The 22,922-nt window shown below is 42.7% G+C and overlaps 1 protein-coding gene across 2 annotated transcripts in view; it reads right to left on the bottom strand.

Annotated features, from left to right (window-relative positions):
* LOC125430856 (limbic system associated membrane protein) overlaps nt 1-22,922 on the bottom strand; it is a 576,886-nt gene that overhangs the window by 37,652 nt on the left and 516,312 nt on the right. Inside the window, exons 4-7 of one of the 2 annotated variants that reach the window (XM_048493154.1) lie at nt 20,602-20,736; nt 12,078-12,198; nt 9,966-10,114; nt 1,059-1,094 (exon numbers count right to left, since the gene is read on the bottom strand). In XM_048493154.1, coding sequence (XP_048349111.1) covers nt 1,059-1,094; nt 9,966-10,114; nt 12,078-12,198; nt 20,602-20,736 — 441 coding nt within the window. The remainder of the gene's footprint in view (nt 1-1,058; nt 1,095-9,965; nt 10,115-12,077; nt 12,199-20,601; nt 20,737-22,922) is intronic. The other variant, XM_048493155.1, reaches the window with a different exon arrangement.

Raw genomic sequence — 22,922 nt, 5'->3', positions numbered from 1 at the left:
CCAATATTTGATTTGGAATCAACTGCATTACCTCAGCGATCCATCTCTAGCCCTGTGCTGCATTTCCAACACCAATCAGTGATAATGTAAGAAGAAATGCAAAATAATAATTGGAAGTATAAAATAGATAATATCTGTTGTCTCGGTGGGTCACTTCCTGCTTTAAGTACACTAACTTTTAGGGATTTCACTGCAAGGAAATTTTCTTGCTTAGTAAGTCGCTGTTACTGTGTTGCATTCTAGTGTTTGTCTTTGGAATCAGAGTGACCCATGAATCCTCCAAATCAAGACTGTACTGTATGTGAACACATATTCTCCTTCAGATTAAACCTGTTGTTTTGGAAGCACTCCATTATGGAAAGAAGTCACAAGTGGGAATCTGCGTTATCTTTTCAAAAAAAAAAAGCACAATGTTCTAGCACATGTGCTAGAGGTTAAATGAACAGCCCAGCTGTTGGAGTCACCTGAATGACTGGTTTGAAATTAGTGACCTTTAGTTTCCATTCTCTAATACAGACAAGTGGACATCTCCATTTCTTCTAATATAGCATCAGCTGATGAACTACTGTGATCTTCCTGCAATGCCTGTTGCCTGCCGAGATCATTATTATTATAGGAAGATATCATCTCAGCTGTGTAGGGAGCCACTGTGCAATTCACATGGGACTCCAAATGGTCTCCCATTCAAAGCAATCCCTGGTTAGCTTCAGTAGCCCCCTGCCAATCACTTGGCCCATGTTAGATGGAAGGCTGTTTCCCTAAAGCATCATCTTTTTCTACGGAACTGTCAGAGGGAGGAGGCAAGAAGAAAAGAAAAGCCCAGAATGTATTGAGTCACTTCAGTCATTCTGGTAAAACCAGTATTTTGAGAAACAATTCAGTTTGTCAGCACTGAGTGGGTAAATAAGCACCACGACAATCAAAAGGTAGATGTGAGGGGGTGTCTTCTTTTTAGACTTTGTCTAAACTGTTTTCTCTTCCCTGATTCATCTTACTTATTAAATTGATGGAGAATGACCCAGCTCAAACAACTACAGTGACATAAAGCATATACTGACCTGAAAAAGGATTGGGGAGTGTGGGCAATATTTTCTCTAAGGAGTGAGAAAAAAAGAACAGAACAAGACAATAAGCAACATGCAGTTCTTACATCTACAAGCAGCTTTTACAAACCTGAAGGGTCTCCCGACTTGAAATTGTTTTGATTCTAAAGAATTTTTTTTAAAAATCCCAGTGCAGCTAAGTGGGTGACACCACATATTGGAACGGGGAAGTGAAGAACCATCTGGAGGAGTCACAGCTGAATAAACTGCATATAGAATGCAAAGGGAAACACAGCCTGCAGTAGACTTGAAGAGCATGACCCAGCTTCGGAGTATCAACATATCAATATCCTCCTGTCTAGTGTTTGGCTGTTTCTTTTGCCCAGTTTGTTTTCCAGTGGAATTTGTATTATGTGTTGACTCTGATGTTGAAAAAGAACCAGCAAACAAAATCCAACATCCTTTAACATGCAATCTGAATCCCCTCCCCACCAAAGTATCATAGCCTTCCTTGTAAAAAGTGATTTTTTTTGGGAAATCTGATAAGCTGCAATGTGTGCAGGAGGTTAAGAAGTGCATAAGACTCACTTTTATATCTTGTTGCCATATGGCACGATTAACCAATATTGTACTTTTGCAGTTCTTGCAGCAGGAACTCCTAAAACAACAGGTGCTTTCAAAACAGTAACCAATGTATATTTCAGTGCCACTTTGCAGCTGTTTCCATTTAACTTCCACAGTAGAAAAGAATTTAGTTAGACTGCAAACTTTCCCCAAAGTACAGCTGAAGTGATAGCTACGTGAATGCCAAACTGATGCATGATTCCAAGATGGCTTGAAATTCCTTCTTACAAGCCAGCTAGAAGCACCTACACTCCATTGCCACAATATTACAGTCAAGGAAACTGGGGTGAGGAGGGCATGCAGGCTAAAAATTATCATTTTAATCTCATATCAGGAAGATGGGAAGGGCATGCTTATCAAAATCATTAACTATTGGGACTATTGTTATAAATATCAGAATGTCAGATAACTGAGACTTAGTGCCTGTAAATTTTACAAGGAATAATTATTTTCATTGGGATAGACCTAGCTATTTTCTTTGCTGCTGTCTCCCCCACAGAGAATATCAGAACTGAGATGTTGGTGAGGGAGCAGTGGTGGTACCATACATTGCCAACATTACCTGATACTCCTCTAAAAATCAGGGATCTTATTGAGTCAGCAATATTTGACTGCACACCCCTAGTAGGGAAAGGGGCTTCTAGAAGTCAGTGGAAACTTCAGTCACAATGCTGGTTGACTGCAGCCTGGATTCTCAAGCTGCTTCCTTCTATCTGCCAAAAAGTCTAAACAAAATGTCAGGTTAACTGTGGGCCTTCCAATTTTGGCTTAGAAAGTTCCTGGAGTTTGGGAGCAGTGTCTGGGGAAATTGAGGAGCAAAATGAGGAGCAAATGCCACAAATTGCACCTTCTGAAGCTGCTGTTGCCTCCAGGGGAACTGATTTGTGGAATTTCCAGAGTGGTGTATTCTGTTCATAAATCAGGCATTAACACCATAAACTTAGGCAAATGTGTATGTACTAGTTAAATCAGTATTGTTGCTGTACTGGCACATGCCTATTACTCCTTCCAGCTGACTCTTCTTCTGGCACATGATCTTCTCACTCCTCTCCTAGCACTGAATCAAGTTCCAGTTCACCAGAACGTCAGAGACGGGAGGTGTGAGAAGCGTACCTGACCTCAACCACACACTGTGCTCATGCTCAGTTGGAGTTTAATTTCTGTTTGTTTTAATAGAACCCTGAAGTCCAAGAAGGAACTTTGCTTGCAAATTTAATATTCGCCAGATCCCCAAGCTGAGCATTTGGGACCTGCATGATGCTCATCACAGGTGAAAACATTTCTTGGCAAATATTTCAGGGCATCAGTCAATCATTATTTGCTTACACACATCTTTAGCCACCAACAGCGCTACACTCCTTAACTCAGAGGACTCCATGCTTTTATAACCTCACTTGTTGGAAACCCTGCAAACCAATCAGGATGCAGCAGGTCAAGTACATCCCGGTGCCTAATGACAGATCTCCTTGCTCTAACTGCCTTAATGGGAGTGTTCGAAGTCACAGCAGGTACTAGCAGATATTGTCTTCTTGCATGGATAATCCACAGCTAACGTAGAACTCAGTTTTTATAAAGCAATGGGGGCCTATTGTTCCAAGAAAACAGTCAGCTGCAGTGACAGAACCTCCTTGTTATTTAGTGCGCTTAAATAACTTAAGCCCATTATACCTTTCTCTCGCACAGCTGGTGAGGCACTTCTTTGCAAGCAGTTACACTAAAGCATTCTGGCCTCATTACCACATTGCTTTGTATGAAACTGCAGTACCTGCCCCCTACTTGCTGTGTAACACCCTTTTTATTCCACCCCATTTCTGCCCTATTAACTCAACCCTGTCTCCATTTACTCAAAGTCTTACGATGCACTATATGCTCTTGTGTGAAAGCTTGCTTTAAGTAGCCATGGAATGATAGAAAGGGTGGGCGAGCCACCAGGTGGTCTGGGTTCCTAACGGGCCCCATTCCATTGGTGATCCCTTTAACAAGTCCCCATGTTACAACTGTTTCCAAGCAAAATCTTCTTTAAATTATTCCCCGTGGCCTCTGTCTCTACAAGGGCACTATGCAGTATGAGAACTCAGGAATTTTCTCCCTATCACTGAAGGTTGAAGCTGGATGGTAAGAAACAATGGCCTTTCTCCACATGTGGTAGCACAGAGAATGTTGCTCAGTGCACTCGATGGTCTATTTCATATGAGTGACTTGCCAAGTAATGGAAGCTGCTGTGTAGACAATTTAAACAGCATGCACCAGGACTTTGATTTCATACATACTGGTTGTTTGTTTGTTTATTTATGGCATTTGTGGTCAATAAAGATTTTTGAAAGAGATCTTAAAACAGTGGTATTTAATTTTTCCAGACCAGAAGCCACTGAGCACGAGGACCTACTGATCTGCAAGCATGCAACAGGAAGCCATGTGACAGGAAGAGGGAAGTTAGTGTCAAGGCCAGGACTGGAAGCAGATGAGCCCAGGGCAAGGAACAGAAGCCAAATCCAAGAGGTAAACTGAAGTGAGGCAAAAAATAAGGATCAGAGCTATGGAGGAAATCATCTTCACCATGGTCTGATCTCACCTCTCCATCTTGCTGTTTTCTCTCTGATTAAGGAAAAATCAAAACTAATCAAAACTAATCATGACTAAATGGACAACGAGGCTTTTTTAAAAAAAATTCTGCTTCCTCTCTGAATAGCATCCTTGCTCTCTACTCAGGTGCACTAGCAGCAGGTTCTTCCCAAAGGCATCCCAAAATGGTGGCTCTAGAGGAGATTGCAAGCTGACAGGGAGAGTATCTTATGGGCTGAAGATCACTACCTTAAAACAGTTTCATTTAAAATCAAACAAGGCTAATGTGGAATAGCCATCATTTGTTCACTATGTTTTGTGAAAGATTATAATGCAGCATTATACATTTTTCCTTTTCTTTTTGCAGCCAAAGCCATTACTCCTTAACTTCTTTTTTATTTTAGCCATTGTGCTCTTTCAAAATTATGGTCATGAAAAATAAAGGAAAACATTAACAAGCAATTGCTTTAGCTATAATAAAAAGCACACTAATTAAACCATAACTGTCAACTTTCACCTCAGAAAAGAAAGGACATTTTAGCAATCAGAGATCATGGGGAACACAAAATAGCTAACCAAGCTGAGAGGCAGAAGAGGCTATAAAACTATCCCAAATTTCCACAATATTGTCTTCTTCAAAGGAAACAAATTATAAAGGCTGCCCTGGATTTCTTGCTTGTTTCAAATTTTACTTACAGACATAACATTGTAGGATTATGTACCTTATCAGAAAGCATTTAGCTGTGTGATATAAGTCTTTAGAAAAAGAAAAGAATGGACAGAAATCTTTTGCATCCACTCTCAGGATTTTTTTTATTCCCAAAACTCTTGTATTCTCCATTTACTTTTTCAGTCCCATAGAAGGGATTTGTGAAATTTACACTTGCTAATCCCCCTTCAAACTTTCATGCATGCCTGCCCCTCTGAGCTGAACTAAGGAGCAGATACCTCAGATGATGACCAGGGAGAACCAGGAACCCTTGTGAGAGACAACCAGGAGGCTCATGGGCACCTGTCACCACTGGGCCTCCTCCAGACTGAGGACTTCTTCCAGACCCAGAGCCCCTGCATCCTGGGACCTCAGTCAAGGGACCTACCCTGTCCAGGGTAGCCAGTGCCATATCCTGGACTACCAGTTACACCTGGTGGGAGCAACTGAAGCAGTGAATCCACAAAGAGGCAATTTAGTGATGAAGAAGCACCAGGCTGGCAGCCTACATTCCAGCTACTAAAACAGATAATTGCCTAACTGTACATAGTACATCAGAACTCAATCAATCTGACCAGATGAAGCCCAGGAACAGGCTTCTTCTTGCCCTCCAGGATACTTAAGCCATAAACTAAAGCAGGATCTTGTTGGTTCAGCCAGTTTGTATGGTTAGCTTACTTCCAAGCTATCCGTGAAACTGGTCCCAACGCCTGAATCTGTTTCAAGCCCTTGCCATCTAAGTGAGAACACATTCCTCGCCCCCCCCCCCCCCACACACTCACACAATTGGTTGCATGGTTTTGAGATTCAGTGAAAATACTCTGGTTTTTTTCTGATTGCCCCCCAGATTTCTATTCATTGCTACCTAAAGAGAACAAAATTTGATCGATTAACTACTGATCATCAAACAATTGAAAGGATTATATATATTAGCCACACATATCGGCGGTCTGTGCTTTACAAGGTGACAGAAATCTATCTAAAGCAATTTTTTTTCTTTCATGTTGTATTTAGAGAAGCTGTCTCTGATGGGGTGATCACTATGTTTCTGTAGTGATGATAGCATTTGGGTATTTCTGATCTATTTCAGAACACTGTCCACCTCCTGGGCAGCATGGATTTATTACTCCTAAGCTGCTTCATACAGTGCCTTTTTTTCACTCTACTGCTAAAGCTCAGTTTTCATATTTCTGGGGATGAGAATCCTCTTGTCCCAAAAAGATACCTAGAAGATATGTGAGTAGAATTATGGAAAATCTCAGTTGAGGACAGACACTTTCATCTACCTCAGGCCTAGCTGCTTATGTATCAAATGGAAAGACACTTTCATCTACCTCAGGCCTGGCTGCTTATGTATCAAAGTGTCTTTGGTCTTAGTGTCATGGCCTATTAAGGCCTACCTCTGCCCTTTTCACAACACATCTGGGGTCACTGGTCACTTGTTTTGCTCCTTTCCTAAACTGTATTTTCAACCAATTTGCAGGACCTAATAAACCCTGTTTCTTCCTTCTGTCTCTTTTCTTTACTTGCTATGGCCAAAGCCACAAACATTTCATTTTGTCCCTATTCTGCAGTTTCAATCTCAGCCACTATCATTTTTCAACCACCGCGGAACCTTCCGGCACTGACACTCATGCCTCTCAAAGAGGAGGATAGCTTTGAACAAATTTGTTCTCTATTAAAAGCATAACATTTTTCCCCCTGGAATTCCTTTGATTCCAGCAAAGAAAACCACTTGAACGGGGTGTGTTTTGTATCTCTTGCTCTGGTCTGTTCTTGGATGTGAAGCCAAGTAGGCTTAGATGGGTGTTTCATGCTCTTCTTTATGCTTTTTTTCTAAAGCTAATGATGGCCAATTATAGACTACCAGATTTCCAATTACAGAGTTCTTTACCATAGGAATGGTGAGTTTATTTTGGTCTCCATGGACTATGTGGATAATCTGCTCAGTCTTTCCACCTCATCTGAAAGTTGAGAAGTGTTCATCTATAATCATAAGGGGCTGCCGCTTTAGTTTTCTCAAATATTCCCATTATGTACATTAGTTAATTGAATGTTGGTGTTAACGAAAAATAAAAGACTTCTTCATATTTTTATTTTTAGCGTGGCTAAGCATATTGCGTTGGCATGAGATGAGCAGGAAATCAAACCCCTTGTGCTTCCTTTTCAGTGTCACTATGTCTAAAGTAGATATTTTTGCATTTTTCCCAGTGGGAAATGTTCTAACTGGCCCAGTATTGGGACCCTGGGTGTATCCTTAATTACAGAGAATGGAGATGTAGGGAGAGAAGAGTAGAACTATTTCCCAATGTGCTAAATAAGACCTGGGCCGAGCATCTGCCCCTCCCCTTTTTGCAGGTATTTGGAGTCTGGGGTTGGTGGAAGGAAAGAAGGTTAGGAAAGATAGAAGGAAAGAAGGGTAAGTCACATAAAGGTGAGAGCAAAGCAGAGTACAAAAATATTTAAATGGCTAAATAAACTTTAAACCTATGCAAAGAAAAGTAACCACAAGGCACTTGGTTTCCTGCTCGCATCAATTAGCACCCAAGTTGCTTTCAGTTGAACAGCTTTTATAGACTCTGAATCTTGCATATTATTATGAGTCTTGGGCATTATTATGAGTACAGCAGGATTTCATAGGACAGCTCTAGGGCAGCAATCTCTACAGGTCCCAGTGCACTACATCCATGCACATTCCAAGCAGTTTGATTTGCAGTTCAACAGCCTGTGACAATTTCCCGCACCCCTGTCACATTTAAAATTCCCTCACCTTTACAACATAGTTTGCGCGGTGATAAGAGGAACAATGGAATAGGAAACACTTTAAAAAATCCAGAAATGGTCAAGCTACAGTGAAACAATTACATCCTCGCTAAAATCTAGATTTTTTTCAAAAAGTAAAATGGAACACAAAGGCCCTTTCCGCACACGCAAAATAATGCGTTTTCAAACCACTTTCACAACTGTTTGCAAGTGGATTTTGCTATTCCGCATAGCTTCAAAGAACACTGAAAGCAGTTTGAAAGTGCATTATTCTGCATGTGCGGAATGAGCCTAAGTGGCACTGAAGACTCTCTCATGCTACCACAAAATACAAATAGATCCCCATATATGTCTCTTTATCCCTTGGGCATCCTCATATGTGCACTTGGTTTTCCGTATAAAATTGGGCTTATTCCTCTCAAGGTTCTTAATTCAGCTCATCCACTTGTACAACTATATTGACAACATCCATCCATCTCCTAGTCATTTATGAGTTTCATGTTCTTTACTTGCTGTAGCTTCTAAGATCATCAGAGGCACTGGCTAGTGGACTCATTCAAACGATAAGTGCTGCTAAATTTGACCTCTGGGATATTTCATTTCAGTAAAGACCTTATAAAGAAACTATTGCTAGGAAAAGAAACATTCCCTGTATATAATTCCCAAGAGAAATCATAGATTGCTCTAACATTCATTTTTTTTTTTAATAGAGAAGAAAACCTTGTATATAAAGATCTGGTCTGAAGGTGCAATGGGGAGGCGTAGAAATTCTTGTTTTTAAAAGGTGCTGTTTAGTTAAGGAACCATGATAATTACTTATCAAAGTCAGTTCAGTCAAAGAATGAAGAGAAGGGTGTTTTCAGAAAACAAAAAAGCCTGCAAAATCTAGCAAATGGAAAATTTCTGGCTGGTTTCTCAGCCACGTTATTTCTCCCAGAAGTTAACTTGAAAGGTATGAACTTGAATCTAAGGAGATACTATGCCATTTGTTGGAGTTTTCAGTCTGATCTTTTATGACAGTGATGGTGAACCTATGGCACGGGTGCCAGAGCTGGCACTCGGAGCCCTCTCTGTGGGCATGCGCCCACAGAGTTTGTTATGTGGGGGCGGAAAATCACCCCCCCACACACACATATCTAGGCTGGCTTGGGGCACTGAGCACGATGTGCACACACTGCGGTGAGCAGGGAGGACTTGGCTGGCGGGCCTGGTGCCTGTGCTCCGGGTGGTTGCTGCCCGAGGGGGGCGGGTGGTGCAGAGGAGGCAGAGATGCTTGAGAGGCACAGAGCGGTGCATGTGGGACTTGCTGGAGGCTAGAGCAGGCTGGCCCCTGCTCTAGCAGGTGGGGCGGAGGAAGAGGGAGCCAACCGGTTTTTTTCTAAACTAAAACCTCAACATTCAGGCTAAATTGCCAGGTTGGCACTTTGGGATAAATAAGTGGGGTTTGGGTTGCAATTTGGGCACTCGGTCTCAAAAAGGTTCGCTATCACTGTCTTATGATCTAGCAGGCCTTAATGTAGAACAAATTAACACTTAGATTTAAGACTATTCATTATCCTTCTATGGAGCTGAACAGATTTTAAAAAAATATTCAATGATGCAAAGCTAGACAGAGGGCCACTTCAAACACCGTAAACTGCCTTGAGAGTTGCATGCCAAAAGGTTGGAACAGAAGTTCCCTAAAGGAAATAAAGGACCGCATTTCCTACACAGTCATTTTTGTGGAGAAAAATACAATCAGCTGTAGTTAGCACAGGCTTCCTGTCTTTCCCATATGAGTTATATTTAGCACTATCTCTTTCCCCTGCCACACACTACGTCTTTTCAAATCCTCACAAACCTTTTTAGTCATTCTGATTTGGGTCTCAGTTCTTTCTCTTTTCTCCTCTCTTTGCCCCTTCCTGCCTTTGCCTAAACTTTTCATTCTTTCTTAACATTTTTCAAAGCTACACCACACCAAGATATCCAATCCCCACTTTAATGTTTTGGCTGTCACAGACAGTTTCAGTATCAACATTCCGCTTTAAGATACTGACAATTTCCCCATCGTCTTGAATCCCTACTTCTTTGAAGAGCAACGGCCGAGCAAAACACTTTCTTCTGTTTCACTTTAGGTTTGGAAGTATAAGCGTGCGTGTGTCTCGTGTAATGATGTCTTGTAGTCACCAAGTGCCAGATCCTAACCACCTCAAGGATATCCTTAAGTCATTGCAAATGTTTCTGTGAACTGACTTACTGTGTTCCTTGTGGCTTGTCATACTTACTGTAAAGAATTATGCTAGCATTTGTGATTCCCAATTTGTTGGTAGCCACGCAAGTGTAGTTGCCATAATGTTCTTCAGTAACATTGGCCACCGTCAGGTAGGACTGGCTCCCTGTGCTTCTGATCTCCAGACCATTGGCATTATTTATCCTGAGGAACCAAGAAAAATAATTGACAGATACATGACAACATGAAATGACTCACTTTTTCCAGTAGTAGAGAAAGATGGGAAAACACAGATTTGAAGGCAGATTGACAAGAGATGGCAGGATGGCAGGAATCGAAGAGGTAGAGGAAATAAGAAAAATATGATCATAATAAAAATGACAAAGAAAAGGGGAAAACAAGAGACTTTGTTCATAATAGTAAACATTATTATTTAGCTTTTTTAAAATTTTTATTTCTGGTACTTTGTTATCTAAATTGGATTGTAAGCCCATCAGGCAGGACCTTTTCATTTGATGCATTTTGCATAGTGCTGAGCTTGTTCAGGAGCTTCACAAATAATAAGCATTATGATTAAATTAGAATGGAGATAATAGAAGCTGTGATGAAGGCAAACATGAAATAAAAAAGTGGGGGGGGGGGCAAGCTTCACCTTGGAGTCAATATGTTTCTTGCACGGGGATGTACTTGAGTGAAGTTCAGCCTGGATGCCTGCTTATGACCCTTTCTATTTGAATCAAAGCTCACCCCTGAGGTTGGACATATCTTGTACGGATCTATACATTCTGCCTCTTCAGTGTGTTTCTGTTGCAAAGCAGGGCTACAGAGAAGTGGTAGGCAGAAGCAAGGCACTGAACACTTCTATGACCCACTCATTTGCCTTTATACATTTCTTCCCTCATACATCACAAAACTCTGATTCTGTTGCAGAAAGTAAACCAGAGGGCAGGAGTCGCAGGAAAAACCAAAAGATGAAAGAAAGGCTAATTCTCTCACATGAATACATGAAGCTGCCTTATTCTGAGGCCAGGCCACAGTTCTACCAAAGTATATATTATCTTGTATTGTCGAAGGTTTTCATGGCCGGAATCACTGGGGTGCTGTGTGGTTTCCAGGCTGTATGGCCGTGTTCTAGCAGCATTCTGACGTTTCACCTGCATCTGTGGCTGGCATCTTCAGAGGATCTGATAGTAGGAAAGGAAAGCAAGTGGTGTATATATACCTGTGAGTAACAATGAAGATAGCAAGGTCAATATGTGCGGGCATCTGAATAGAAGTAGCCTGGCATGTGAGTAACAATGAAGTATGTAGCATGTGAGTAACATTGACCTTGCTATCTTTATTGTTACTCACATGCTACATACTTCATTGTTACTCACATGCCAGGCTACTTCTGTTCAGATGCCCTCACGTATTGGCCTTGCTATCTTCTTTGTTACTCACAGGTATATATACTCCACTTGCTTTCCTTTTCTACTATCAGCTGCTCTGAAGATGCCAGCCACAGATGCAGACGAAACGTCAGGAGAGAATGCTGCTAGAACACAGCCATACAGCCCGGAAACCACACAGCACCCCACCTATATATTATCTTGTTTGCCTGGAAGTGGCTCTCCAGGGTATCAGGTAGAGGTATTTCACAAACCTGTGATGTTGTGGATTGAACCTAGAACCTTCTGCATGCGAAGCAGATGCTGTAGCACTGAGCCACAACCCACATTTTTGCATACAAATAGAGCATTCCTGTATTCATTCATCAAAGAACTGGTCCTTGGATTCTTACAGTAATCTGTTCTACTTTTCCATAGAAGAAGAGCTTCACTGAGCAAACAGTAGACCCAAAATGTTTTGATTGGACCAATGCTCAGTTCTACATGACCCAAACAAAGATAAAGAAAATCTCTTGACAATAAGCCCCAATAAGGGGGTGTGAATTTGCTTTTGAAAAATCAGTATCATTGACAAAAATGGGAAGCCCTCATCAAAGGAGGGGCAGAATCTATGACCACCACATTTGTGAACGAAACTAAACTGGGACAGTGAACGCAAGCATTTTTTTTTAGCATAAGCTGCAGGATGGTGATATTTTTAAAAAGAGAGAACAAGGGGCTCAGGGGGTTTTATTAGACATCAAAGGCAGCTGAAAAAAGATGATAAGTATAATTACCTTGTGTCATCTCTGTACCACTCAAAATCAGGCGTAGGCACAGCAGAGGCAGCACACTTGAGTGAAACTTGTCGTCCTGTAGCAGATTCGTTGCCCTTGGATTCCGTGATGGTGGGAGGGTCTGCATGAGAGAAACATTTGCTTATGTCATTGGCATCCGCATGGGTCCTTTCCGGAAATAAAATGCCCTGCAGATATCTAAAAAAAGTATCTGTTTGGGCTTTTTGTGTTCCCAGAGTGTGGAGAACACAAGCGCTGCCAGCCAAAACACTTCTTTTCCACCACCTGCTGGCCAACAGGACTCTGGACAATTTCAAAGTTGCACCTGCCATTTTGTGTGCTGCTGTAGAGATTCTCCTGCCTCCACTATTTGGTGAAGGTTTCCCATGAAGGTTTCCTCCGCTTGCTGCTCATCTGTGCGTGATTTCCAAGATGAATAAAGTTTGTTTTGCCTATTGATCCTGTGCATGTGTTGTTTTTTCTTTTTTCCTTTTTTTTGAGGGGAATGTCTGTCTAGATGCGAGGACACAAATACGCGTATTTTGCAACTTCTCTAATCATGATGTTGTAGCTTCACAGACATAACCCTCAAAACAACAAAAAACGACAGGCATAGAATATTTTTACACAGAAATCGTGTGCAGATGAGCTGCAAGCAGAGGAAACCTCCATGGGGAATATTTACAGAGTCTCTGCTGCAGCACACAAAATGGCGAGCACGAACATCGGAAGTGAAAGAGGCTTGAGCAGGAGAAATAAAGCAATTCCTGCCTACTTCTGTTTGCTCAAAAAGAAGAAGAAGAGTTAAAGAGTTTGGATTTATATCCCCCCTTTCTCTCCTGCAGGAGACTCAAAGGGGCTTACAATCTCCTTGCCCTTCCCCCCTCACAACAAACACCCTGCGAGGTAGGTGGGGCTGAGAGAGCTCTGAGAAGCTGTGACTAACCCAAGGTCACCCAGCTGGCGTGTGTGGGAGTGAACAGGCTAATCTGAATTCCCCAGATAAACCTCCACAGCTCAGGCGGCAGAGCTGGGAATCAAACCCGGTTCCTCCAGATTAGATATACGAGCTCTTAACCTCCTACGCCACTGCTGCTCCTTCTTCACACTGCTGCTCTTCAACCCACATTGAAGGGAAAAGATTGCTTATTTAGTGATTTTTTAAAAACTCAGATTGAGAGAAACAAAATGTTCTGAAGACGTTTAGGGGGAGAGAGCTGTGTGAACTTCTTCCCCAAAATGCTTTTTAAAACATCTCCTGTGCGGAAATCACCATAGCAAAAAGGAAGGTGTCTATTTGGGGAAGGGGTCAAGATATCATTTACAGTGTCTAGCGAAGTACAGTTATACCCTTCTGGCTCCATTGGCTTCAACAGACTTAGAGGGGTACAACCCTGCTTAAGATGGAACTTTAAGTGTGGTAGATAAAAAGGCTTATCTAGATTTTATTATAAAATGAAAAGACCCATTTTGTATGAAAGGTTGTCAAGAAATGAAGAGAAATTCAGCATCTGTGAGCCACCAACTCATTCTTAAAATACACTTTTTAGTTCATTACTTCTACTTTCGGCATGGCTGGAATCAGGAAACTGGGGAGCAGCCCAGAGGGGGGAATGGACTTACCTATGGAGCCGGCACAGGTACCCAGCCTGCTGGTGCAAAGGGCAAAGGTGCTGGTGGAGGGCCAGATACACAGGCAGGTGCCCTTCAGCCCTGCTGCTGCAAAAGCCCAAAGTCCCGGCTATGGTGGAGCAGCACAGCCATTTGAAAAGGATGCCAACATGGGGATGGGGCAGGCCAGGGTGTTCCCAAATTTGCAGTCAGTTGCGTTGAAGCCACTGGTCCCAATTGAGGGCTTTCTGGAGGCAGTGAGAGTTTTTGCTGCTGTCTCCCTCCCCATGCCTCCAGAAAACCCTCTGGAGGCAGAAGGGCATCACAGGAGTAGTGCTGTCCCTGCCACCTCCACTGCCTGGATTGAGCTGTAGGACAGGACGTAACACAAAAGAGCATATCTGCAAGAAATGCTCAGAGGAAAATGCTCATGTGTTTCAGTTGCTTCCTGACTAGTTTTTTTTAATGTATTAATTTTTAAATTTATTTTACACGAATAAACAATAAATTCTAGTGCCTATCTTACAGTTCACAGGATACCTCCCTGCTCAGAAATGCTTATTCACAAACTGGGCTGTGCAAAGATGGAACTAACCAGACAGAACAAAGCAGCACATCCAGCAAAACCTCTGAGGGAAAACATCAGGCGGGTCTCAGTCTCCACACAAGTGAGAGCATGGACGCATGAAAAATGAACACACAAAGCTGCTTTATGCTGAATCAGAGCCCTGGTCCCTCAAGGACTTGCAGTGGTTTTAAGAAGAGGTATTTCACATCACCCACCATCTGATCTCCTGCATGAGACCTCCTGCATGCCAAACAGATGGTCTACTGCTGAACCACAGCCCCTCCCCTACAGGGACAACACAGCCTTGAGAAAGCTAGTTTTTCTCTGACCTAAGACAACAATGAGTTAGAAAATGACAACATAATAGAGAGATGCCGGAGGCAGGTGAAACCAGTTCACAGTGTGTTACAAAGAAGCAGCATAAAGTAACTTTGTAAACACTGGAAGGAAGCTAGAGAGGAGAAGGTTGAGGATAAGATGGATCACTCTCCTTGTCCTTCCTGGGACAGGAACTGAAAATGGGTTAGTGGTATGGTATACCACTTGCCATTCTGACATTCTGACAGGTCCTGGGTGGAATGCATTTGCCACATCACAAAAATGAGAATGAAAAAAACCTCCGGGCACCTATATACCACTCCCACTCCCTCCCTCCCTTGAATGCTACCCCTCACTCCCTCCCCTTCCCTTGCATGCCACCCCTCCCCCCTCTCTGCTAGGGTGGGTAGGCCATGTGCAGATGCCGGGCCCCCTCCTCCTCTCTCCCTTGCATGCCACCCCTCCCCTCCCTCTGGTAGGGTGGGTGGGCCATGTCCAGATGCTGGGGCCCTCCCCCTCCCTCCCTTGCTACCCCTCCCTCCCTTCCCTTCCCTTGCATGCCACCTCTCCCCTCCCTCCCCTCCCTCTGCTAAGGTGGGTGGGCCATGTCCAGATGTCGGGGGCCCTCCCCCTCCCCCTCCCTCTTCTCCCTTGCATGCCACCCCTCACTCCCTACCACCATAGTGATAAAACAGGTGTCCCAAAACAGAGAAAGCCCCTCATGAAGAGACGGCTTAAGCCAGTATTTGGGTGATTTTCCTCCTTGGAGATAGATTATTCCCTATCTCAGTAGGTAGGTAGGTAGGTAGGTAGGTAGGTAGGTAGGTAGGTAGGTAGGTAGGTAGGTAGGTAGGTAGGTAGATAGATAGATAGATAGATAGATAGATAGATAGATAGATAGATAGATAGATAGATAGATAGATAGATAGATAGATAGATAGATAGATAGATAGATAGATAGATAGATAGATAGATAGATAGATAGATAGATAGATAGATAGATAGATAGATAGATAGATGAGATCGATTATTCTCTATCTCTTTCAGGTCTCCCAGAACAGAAATGCTGATGTAGTAATGTCAGCGTTTATATACATATTTGACCATTTAGTGCCCCATCATTGCCCTGGTTTTGGAAAATTAGTAGAAATAAAAACTGTTACAAATTGAAGAGGAAAGGGAATAATCAACTGCGAGAAAGGGACACTTTTAGAGACCATTATTTCTCTGTACGCTCACATTTCCATAATGCCAAGGGGAACATAATGTGACCTATTCACGTAGTAAATACTATACTTAAAAAAACTGGATCTCAGTATAAAACATTCACTTAACAACAAAAGTTAAAGACAAATGAGCCAAACACAAGGAGAGGAGAGAGTTTCTTTTTCAAAGTCTCCCTGTGCAAATGTTTTTTTCCTTCGGCAGTAAATCTCTTTGCCATCTGCAGGGAGACAAACCATTTCCGCTCCATTGGACCCAATACATGAGTTGAGTCATGAAATGAACAAATACCTTTTCTGAAAGCTACACTACCAGGCCTAGTGTTGGCGTTGTATTCCTTCTCCCGGCCAAGGTACCGGCTCACTCACTTTCAGCAGCATTCTTCATGTTAGCCACACTCCATGGCACTTTAAGAGAGAATTTCTAGATAGGCCCATGGCCAGATCCTTTGGCTGTAAATCCTGACTGATCATCTTTTTTATCTGAGAAACTCCAGGCTAATTCCAGGCACTTTAAAATCAGCAATTCCCTTCCAGTGAGAAGATACTGCAATCAAAGTTGCAGCAGCCTGACTTGGTCTGAAGAGGCCTATATTTCTCTGAACCAGTTATTTATCTAGCTGTTATTTCCCCACATGTGGCACTTAGAACAGGGGGAAAAGAATGGAAGAACAAAACCCTCTTTACCCGAATGGAAGAGGAGCCTGATAGGGTTGTTAACTCTGGGCTAGGAAATTCCTGGAGATGCGTCGTAGAGCCTGGAGAGAGGGAGGTTTAGGGAGGGGAGGGGCCTCAACAGAGGTGAATGCCACAGCCACCCTCCAAGCAGCTGTCTTCACCAGTGGAACTGGAGGCTGGAGATCAGTGATAATTTCTGGAGATCTCCACGCTCTACCTGGAGCTTGACAACCTTAATTAGATGGTCCTCTAAAAGACAGGTTGGGTCCCAAAAAAATTGGATTATTGTCCATAATTGGAACTTGTTATGGGAATGTAAACTAGTCTTCCTTTCAAGTGAATAAACAAACTGGGTTACTTGCAAGGATTTGTGGCGGGGGGAGGGGGAGCTCTCATTTGCCCCGTCCCCATTACTTCCTTTTACTCTTCTCTGGAAAACCCTCGAACACTGTCCTTTTCTTGACTCTTTCTCTCCTTACCACCCACCAGCCAACCTACATTCACCTCCACCCCTATCTTCAGTTTTCCCTCCTTCCCTCCCCCTGGCAGCCTTTCTTTCGAAAATTCAACACAGTTCCATATGCTGGTCCAGTTGCGTGTAGTAATAACCTTGCCATCCATACCATCGTTCACATAGAATGCTTTCTCTTTCTCTCTGATTGCTCTCTTGCTCTTTCTTTTGTACAGTATTTTCACTCTGTCACCATATCATATTGCTTGTGCCTACAACTCTATGAAAAAGGCAGTATTCATCACCACTCCCTTGGTGTAAACAATGGTTCATTTTTTCAGTTATCTCTCATTTTGACCACTACACCCGGCTCTGCTCTGGCTTGCAGTTGTCACACCTCAGCCACTTCATCTTTTGCCTCCAAAAATCGTTCGTTCGTGTCACTTGGACCATAAAATGCCTTTCCTTTAATCCCTAGACGAGTTTCCTCTACTTTGCTCTGCTGGATACATCAGAAAAGGTTTATCCTCACCTTCAAAACCTTCACCTTTGCACGCATTATTTCTCCCTGGTCTGCTATACTGATACTTCCTTGTCCATGGCTTTTGTTTCCCCTGCTCCATTATTCTCTATCTCCTTCAGGTCTCCCAGAACAGCTCTGCCCTCTGGTCCCCATCAAGTCATATACTTAGAACTCCCCCTCAAAACTCCTTTATGATTCTGCTACTCCCTTCCCTTTAACTATCTTCTGAAAATCTATCTCTTCCATGAAGTTATTGGCAAATAACCAATTAATTCTCAGCTTCTGCTGAAATTGCTTAAGCTCACATAACTGAATTGAACACGCTTCTACTTTTGTTTCTTTTAAGTGATTCTTTATCCAACACTATCCTTTAACCGACATCTTGTAAAATGCAATTATATATAAATAGGGTTGTCAACTCTGGGTAACTGCCTGGAGATTTGGAGGGTGGAACCTGAGGAGGGAAGGGTTTCAGGCAGGGTGGGACCTTAATAGGGTTAAGGCCATAGAGGCCACCTTGCAAAGTTGAACTGATCTCTGTCACCTGGAGATTGGTTGTCAAGTGGGAGAGCTCCAGCTGCACTCTGGAGGTTGGCAACCCATTAAAAAGCTAAAAATGGAGTAATAATAGGGGACCAAGAAAAGTCAAGACTGGATAAAGACACAAGTGCCAACAACTGAAAGCAGGAACTCAAGTGTAGGAATGCTCCCATGTTCATCCAGAGGAGACATCCCTGTTTTATTCCCGCCTTCTCACCTGTTTACCTCTTTTGGGGCAAGGCAGCCTTCCTTGTCAACATGTGGCAAATAGGTGACTAAAAGCCAACAGTGACAATAAATGCAGATTTGTAAGCCACAGAGAATTCTGATTTCTGTGTGAAAGTCAATGTGGCACAGTGGTTAACAGGGGCAGACTAGAATATAGAGAACTGGATTAGAGACACATGAATGGGTGTCTCTAATCTGGTTCACCAGGTGTGTTTCCCCACTCCTCCACATGACACCTGCTGGGTGTCCTTGAGTTAGTCACAATTCTGTCAGAACTGTCTCAGCCCTACCTACCCACCTCACATGGTTATGTTGGGAAAAGGAAAGGCAATTGTAAGCCACTTTGAGATTCCTTAAAGGTCAAGAAAAACAGGGTATAAAACCTAATTCTTCTTCTTTTACTCTTCAAATCAGGCCCAAGTTTAAAAAAATGGATACACACCCAAAGTAGCTCTTAAGGCTCATAACTTTTTCAAGCCTCATAAATCTAATTCCCTAAGTTGTATTTGTGCATACACACTAAGACAAATGCACAAAGAAGTCCATTTTGGAAAAAAAAACCCAAGAATGAGCTGAGGCATGCTGCTCAACCTATTATGCAAATATTATGGAATCCAGCTGTTCTGATCTGAGGAATAAGGCTGTGCTCCCTGTGGCTTCCATTTCTCCTACAATGGAAGGGTAAATGTATTTTGCCTGCACATGGGTTGGACTTTTAAAGAATGGTCTGATTAGTCAGAGACGATTTGAAGGGAAAGGGCACTTCATCTCTCAAACCATGGCAAAACAGAGGCCATTAGGAGAAAATAAGCAACAAAGTGTGGCATATATTTGCATAGATATGTGGTCACTCTGAAAGCGCCAATCACAATTATAATTTTTGCACCTTTATTTTAATGTCAAAGAATTAGCTGCTTCTTCATATGAGAAAATAGCACTGATTTAATTAAAATTCAGACACCCTGCAAGAATGTTACAGTACAATGATCCAGCGAAGGGCCATTTTCTCATGTAGTCAAAGATTCAGACTTTTAATTGGATATAGCGGTGCTCACAGATGTAAACTGCGGCTAGTTAAGCAATTGTTGGAATGTTGAAGAATGGGATTTGGGACTGAAAACAACATCCAAATGCTAACTTCACTGCATCCTACATGAATATCCATTGTGCAGCAGCAGTTGGTAACTTGCGTGTTTTGCTCTGTTCTTAAGGAAGAAGAAATTCAAAAGATGATGGTGATGGAAATTACTGATGAGGACAGCCAGCATTTATTTCAATTTCTCAATGTACATCTTAATTTTTATGAGATCCTTGACCTTGCCCAGTCTGTCATAGATTGATAAGTGAGGCCACCACTGACTTTAGCAAAAGTCATGCATCATGAGGTCAAGGATGATGTGACGCTTGTCTATTTATTTATTTAGTGCATTAAGTGCTTTACAACCTGTACCTACTCATGGTGTAACCTTCAGGTAAACACAGCCCCCTTCTGCTCAGCAAATGAATAACGGGTTGCAGCCGGGATAAAGCAACTCGTTTTCCTGTTTTCGCATTCACGTGCATCCGTGCAGGCAGCAGTTGGAGCCCACAGAAACAATCTGGGTTGCTGTTGCGCCTTCGCACGGAGACGCAGCTATATTTTGTATTTACTTCCCACGATGCGTAGCTATACAGGCATGCACAAATGAACCCCACAGCCATGCTGATATCTCATGATATGACTATCTGCACCTGTATAGCTACACAGATATAAGCTGGCATTTTTTTTTTAAAAAAAAGGAAAATAGAGGCAAATAAAGCACCTCCTTGCCTGGCTGTTTGCTCATGAGTGGCTGCAACCTGGGATTTTTGAAAAGACTCACTAGTAGCGCGATTCTCAAAAGCCCAGTTTGGGGGGAAATAGCATGGGGCAGACTCATTTTAGGGGCAGGATCTGTGTGAAGTCTCTCCCAACATTTTTTTTACTGTCCTACCCCTGTGTTCATTGGCCTGTGCAGACTGGACCACAGTTTTTCAATTCACGGATAAAGTACTGAAATGATGGGCTAGTCCTGGGAAATCATTTTGCTAATGTTGATGCTTCTCATTGGCTCAAGGCACTTTCTCCTGATGCAAGATGAAGAATCTTTTGCATCAGAGAGTGGCTCTCCACCATGGGATGCAATCAACTGAGACAGCCACTAAGCAAGCTCATGGCTCATCACAGATTGTCCAATCTTTGCCTTACACCACACTGGCTGTTTAAAGAAAACCACAGACAAGTCAACCATCAAAAATGTTCTCAATAGGCTATGATGGATTTTTGCTTTCTTGCTAAAACTGTACGCATAATGGGGGCTAACCTTTCCTTTCCCCCTTGCTGATCTCATAAGAAAGATACTCACAATTCACAGTGACTCGGACTTGTTTGACATCTGCTGTGGCGACTTCATTGGCCGCTTTGCACTCGTATTTGCCTGATTGCTCTCGCGTTATTCCCAGGATCTCCAAGAACTCTTCATCACCTTCAAATTCTCTAGCTAGGAGGAGATAAAGATACAATTCAGTCAGCTATATGCAAAAAACACAATTCAGTTGGTTCAGATTGCATTGTGTAGCATACACGAGCATTTATAAGTGGAGAAGCTGTAAAGCAAAGAGTTCTGCAGAACAGTTGTTAGTCTTAATGACTAGGACAAACATCCTGAAGTCACAGAAGATGGCATGAATGACCCAGAGGCTTTCTTCACATTTCATGTGAAGGATACAGTTCAATCATAAAACATCAAATTACATCCATTAGCCAGTGTGGCAATAAAATAAGCAAAGGATTTGTGTAGACTTCATATAGATTTGGTCTTCTCCCTCCCTAAATGGTGTCCTTTTAGAAACAACTTGAAAGATTTCTAATGACTTTGTAATAATCTATTTATAAGTGACCAGACTTTAAGGCCACAGAAGCAAAAGCAGACTGAATGAGTAACTGTGACATAACATCTGACATTATGGGTGGCAAACAGGAGTAACAGAATATGTGTGCACAAATCCTGCATTTTTGCGCACACAGACAGTTTTGTATTTGCAAGGACAGCATTATTTATTTATTTGATTTTAGTATACCGCCCCATCCCCAGGGGGCTCTGGGCGGTGTACAACATAGTCGTCATACAGTACAATAACAAAGGGGGCAATTAAACAACAACCAATGAATACCTAACATGGCATGAAATAGTGCCAGTCAATATTTCCTGAAATTAATTTACATGCCTAACACTAAGACTTTTCTTCAAGAGAGTATTTTCCACTGGGAGACAGACCGGTTCTCGGGATCTATGAATTATATTGCATGTTCTAAAAGTTTTGTAGCATTTATAAATAGATCATTACAAAGTTATCAGAAATCTTTCATAGTATTTTATGGTAAAATGTACTGTTTGGATTTGGAATATCTACAGTCTATATCAGGGGTAGGGAACCTTTAACACTCAAAGAGCCATTTGGACCTGTTTTCCACGGGGAAAGAAAACACTTGGAGTCGCAAATAATTTTTGACATTTAAAATAAAGATAACACTATATATACAGGGGGGTTTTTTACCTTTTACTCCGCTCATTCTGAGAAGCGCATGGATGCGCCCGCCCTGCTGCCTGCAGGGCAGGCAAGGATGGGGCCGGCAGCTCGGCTCGTGGAGCCACAGTGCAAGGGCAGAAGAGCCGCATGCGGCTCTCGAGCCGCAGGTTCCCTACCCCTGGTCTATATCATTTGCACTGGACTCTGATCTTAAGCTACAGGCTTAGGGAACTACAAGATGGGACCTGTGGGGGCTTGTGGGATACAAGAAGGTCCATCCTTCCCTTGGTTGTCTTCTGCTTTCAAACCTGTTATTCTTTCTCTGATAGTACTCCTCCTTCTATTCCTATGCCAGTATTTCCTGTTGCTTAAGTCACCCATCTTTCCAATCATTTTTGTCCTGTCCTTTTCCAACTACATACCCAGTTTTTCTTCAGCCTAGCTTTTTCTCCATCCATTCGCCCCTCTTCAGCTCAACCCCCCCCCCAAAAAAAACTTTTTACTGTCATTTTTTGCAGTGCAGCACCAAGAGTCCTCAAGCGGTTTCTGCTTATTTTGTCTGTGCGAGTGCAGATGTCTCTTTGACTGATGGTTTATAGTCCCTCCACTTTGACTGATGGTTTATAGTCCCTCCTCAGGAAACTCCCTCCACTGATGGTTTATAGTCCCTCCACTTAAAAAAAAACCTTTTACGTTCTCAGTGACCTACCTTATGGGGTTGCTGAGGAATTATTGAGTTAATGTGCTTGTGAAATGCTTGACGTAATTGCTGTGATACAGCATGTGAAGCACTCAGGCATGATTACTGTGATACAGCATGTGAAGCCCCCATCCACAAGTCCAGGCAACCACACTGCCCTGCTTCTCTCAAACGTGAAAGCCTCCCTGCTGGTGAGAAGCCCCCATTAAACTCCATAGATTTACACTGCCCAAAGGGGTGGTCTCAATTCTGGTCCACCAGCATATCACACCGAATGGCCATGCCCCTGCCCCACCCCCACTACACCAGCAGTGGGCGAAGGAGCTCTGGGATATTGGTGCCATGTTTGGCGCGCATTCCAGTGCTGGTGGGCGGGCATGGCAGCTGCACACCGGCGGAATCTTCTCTCCACAGAGGCAAGTGCTCCAAGGAGAGCAAATCCGCCAGTGTTCCACT

This window comes from Sphaerodactylus townsendi, linkage group LG04 (assembly GCF_021028975.2).
Source record: "Sphaerodactylus townsendi isolate TG3544 linkage group LG04, MPM_Stown_v2.3, whole genome shotgun sequence".
Taxonomy (NCBI): domain Eukaryota; kingdom Metazoa; phylum Chordata; class Lepidosauria; order Squamata; family Sphaerodactylidae; genus Sphaerodactylus; species Sphaerodactylus townsendi.
Note: the sequence above shows the minus strand (reverse complement) of the source record. Positions and strands in the feature narration are given on the sequence as shown.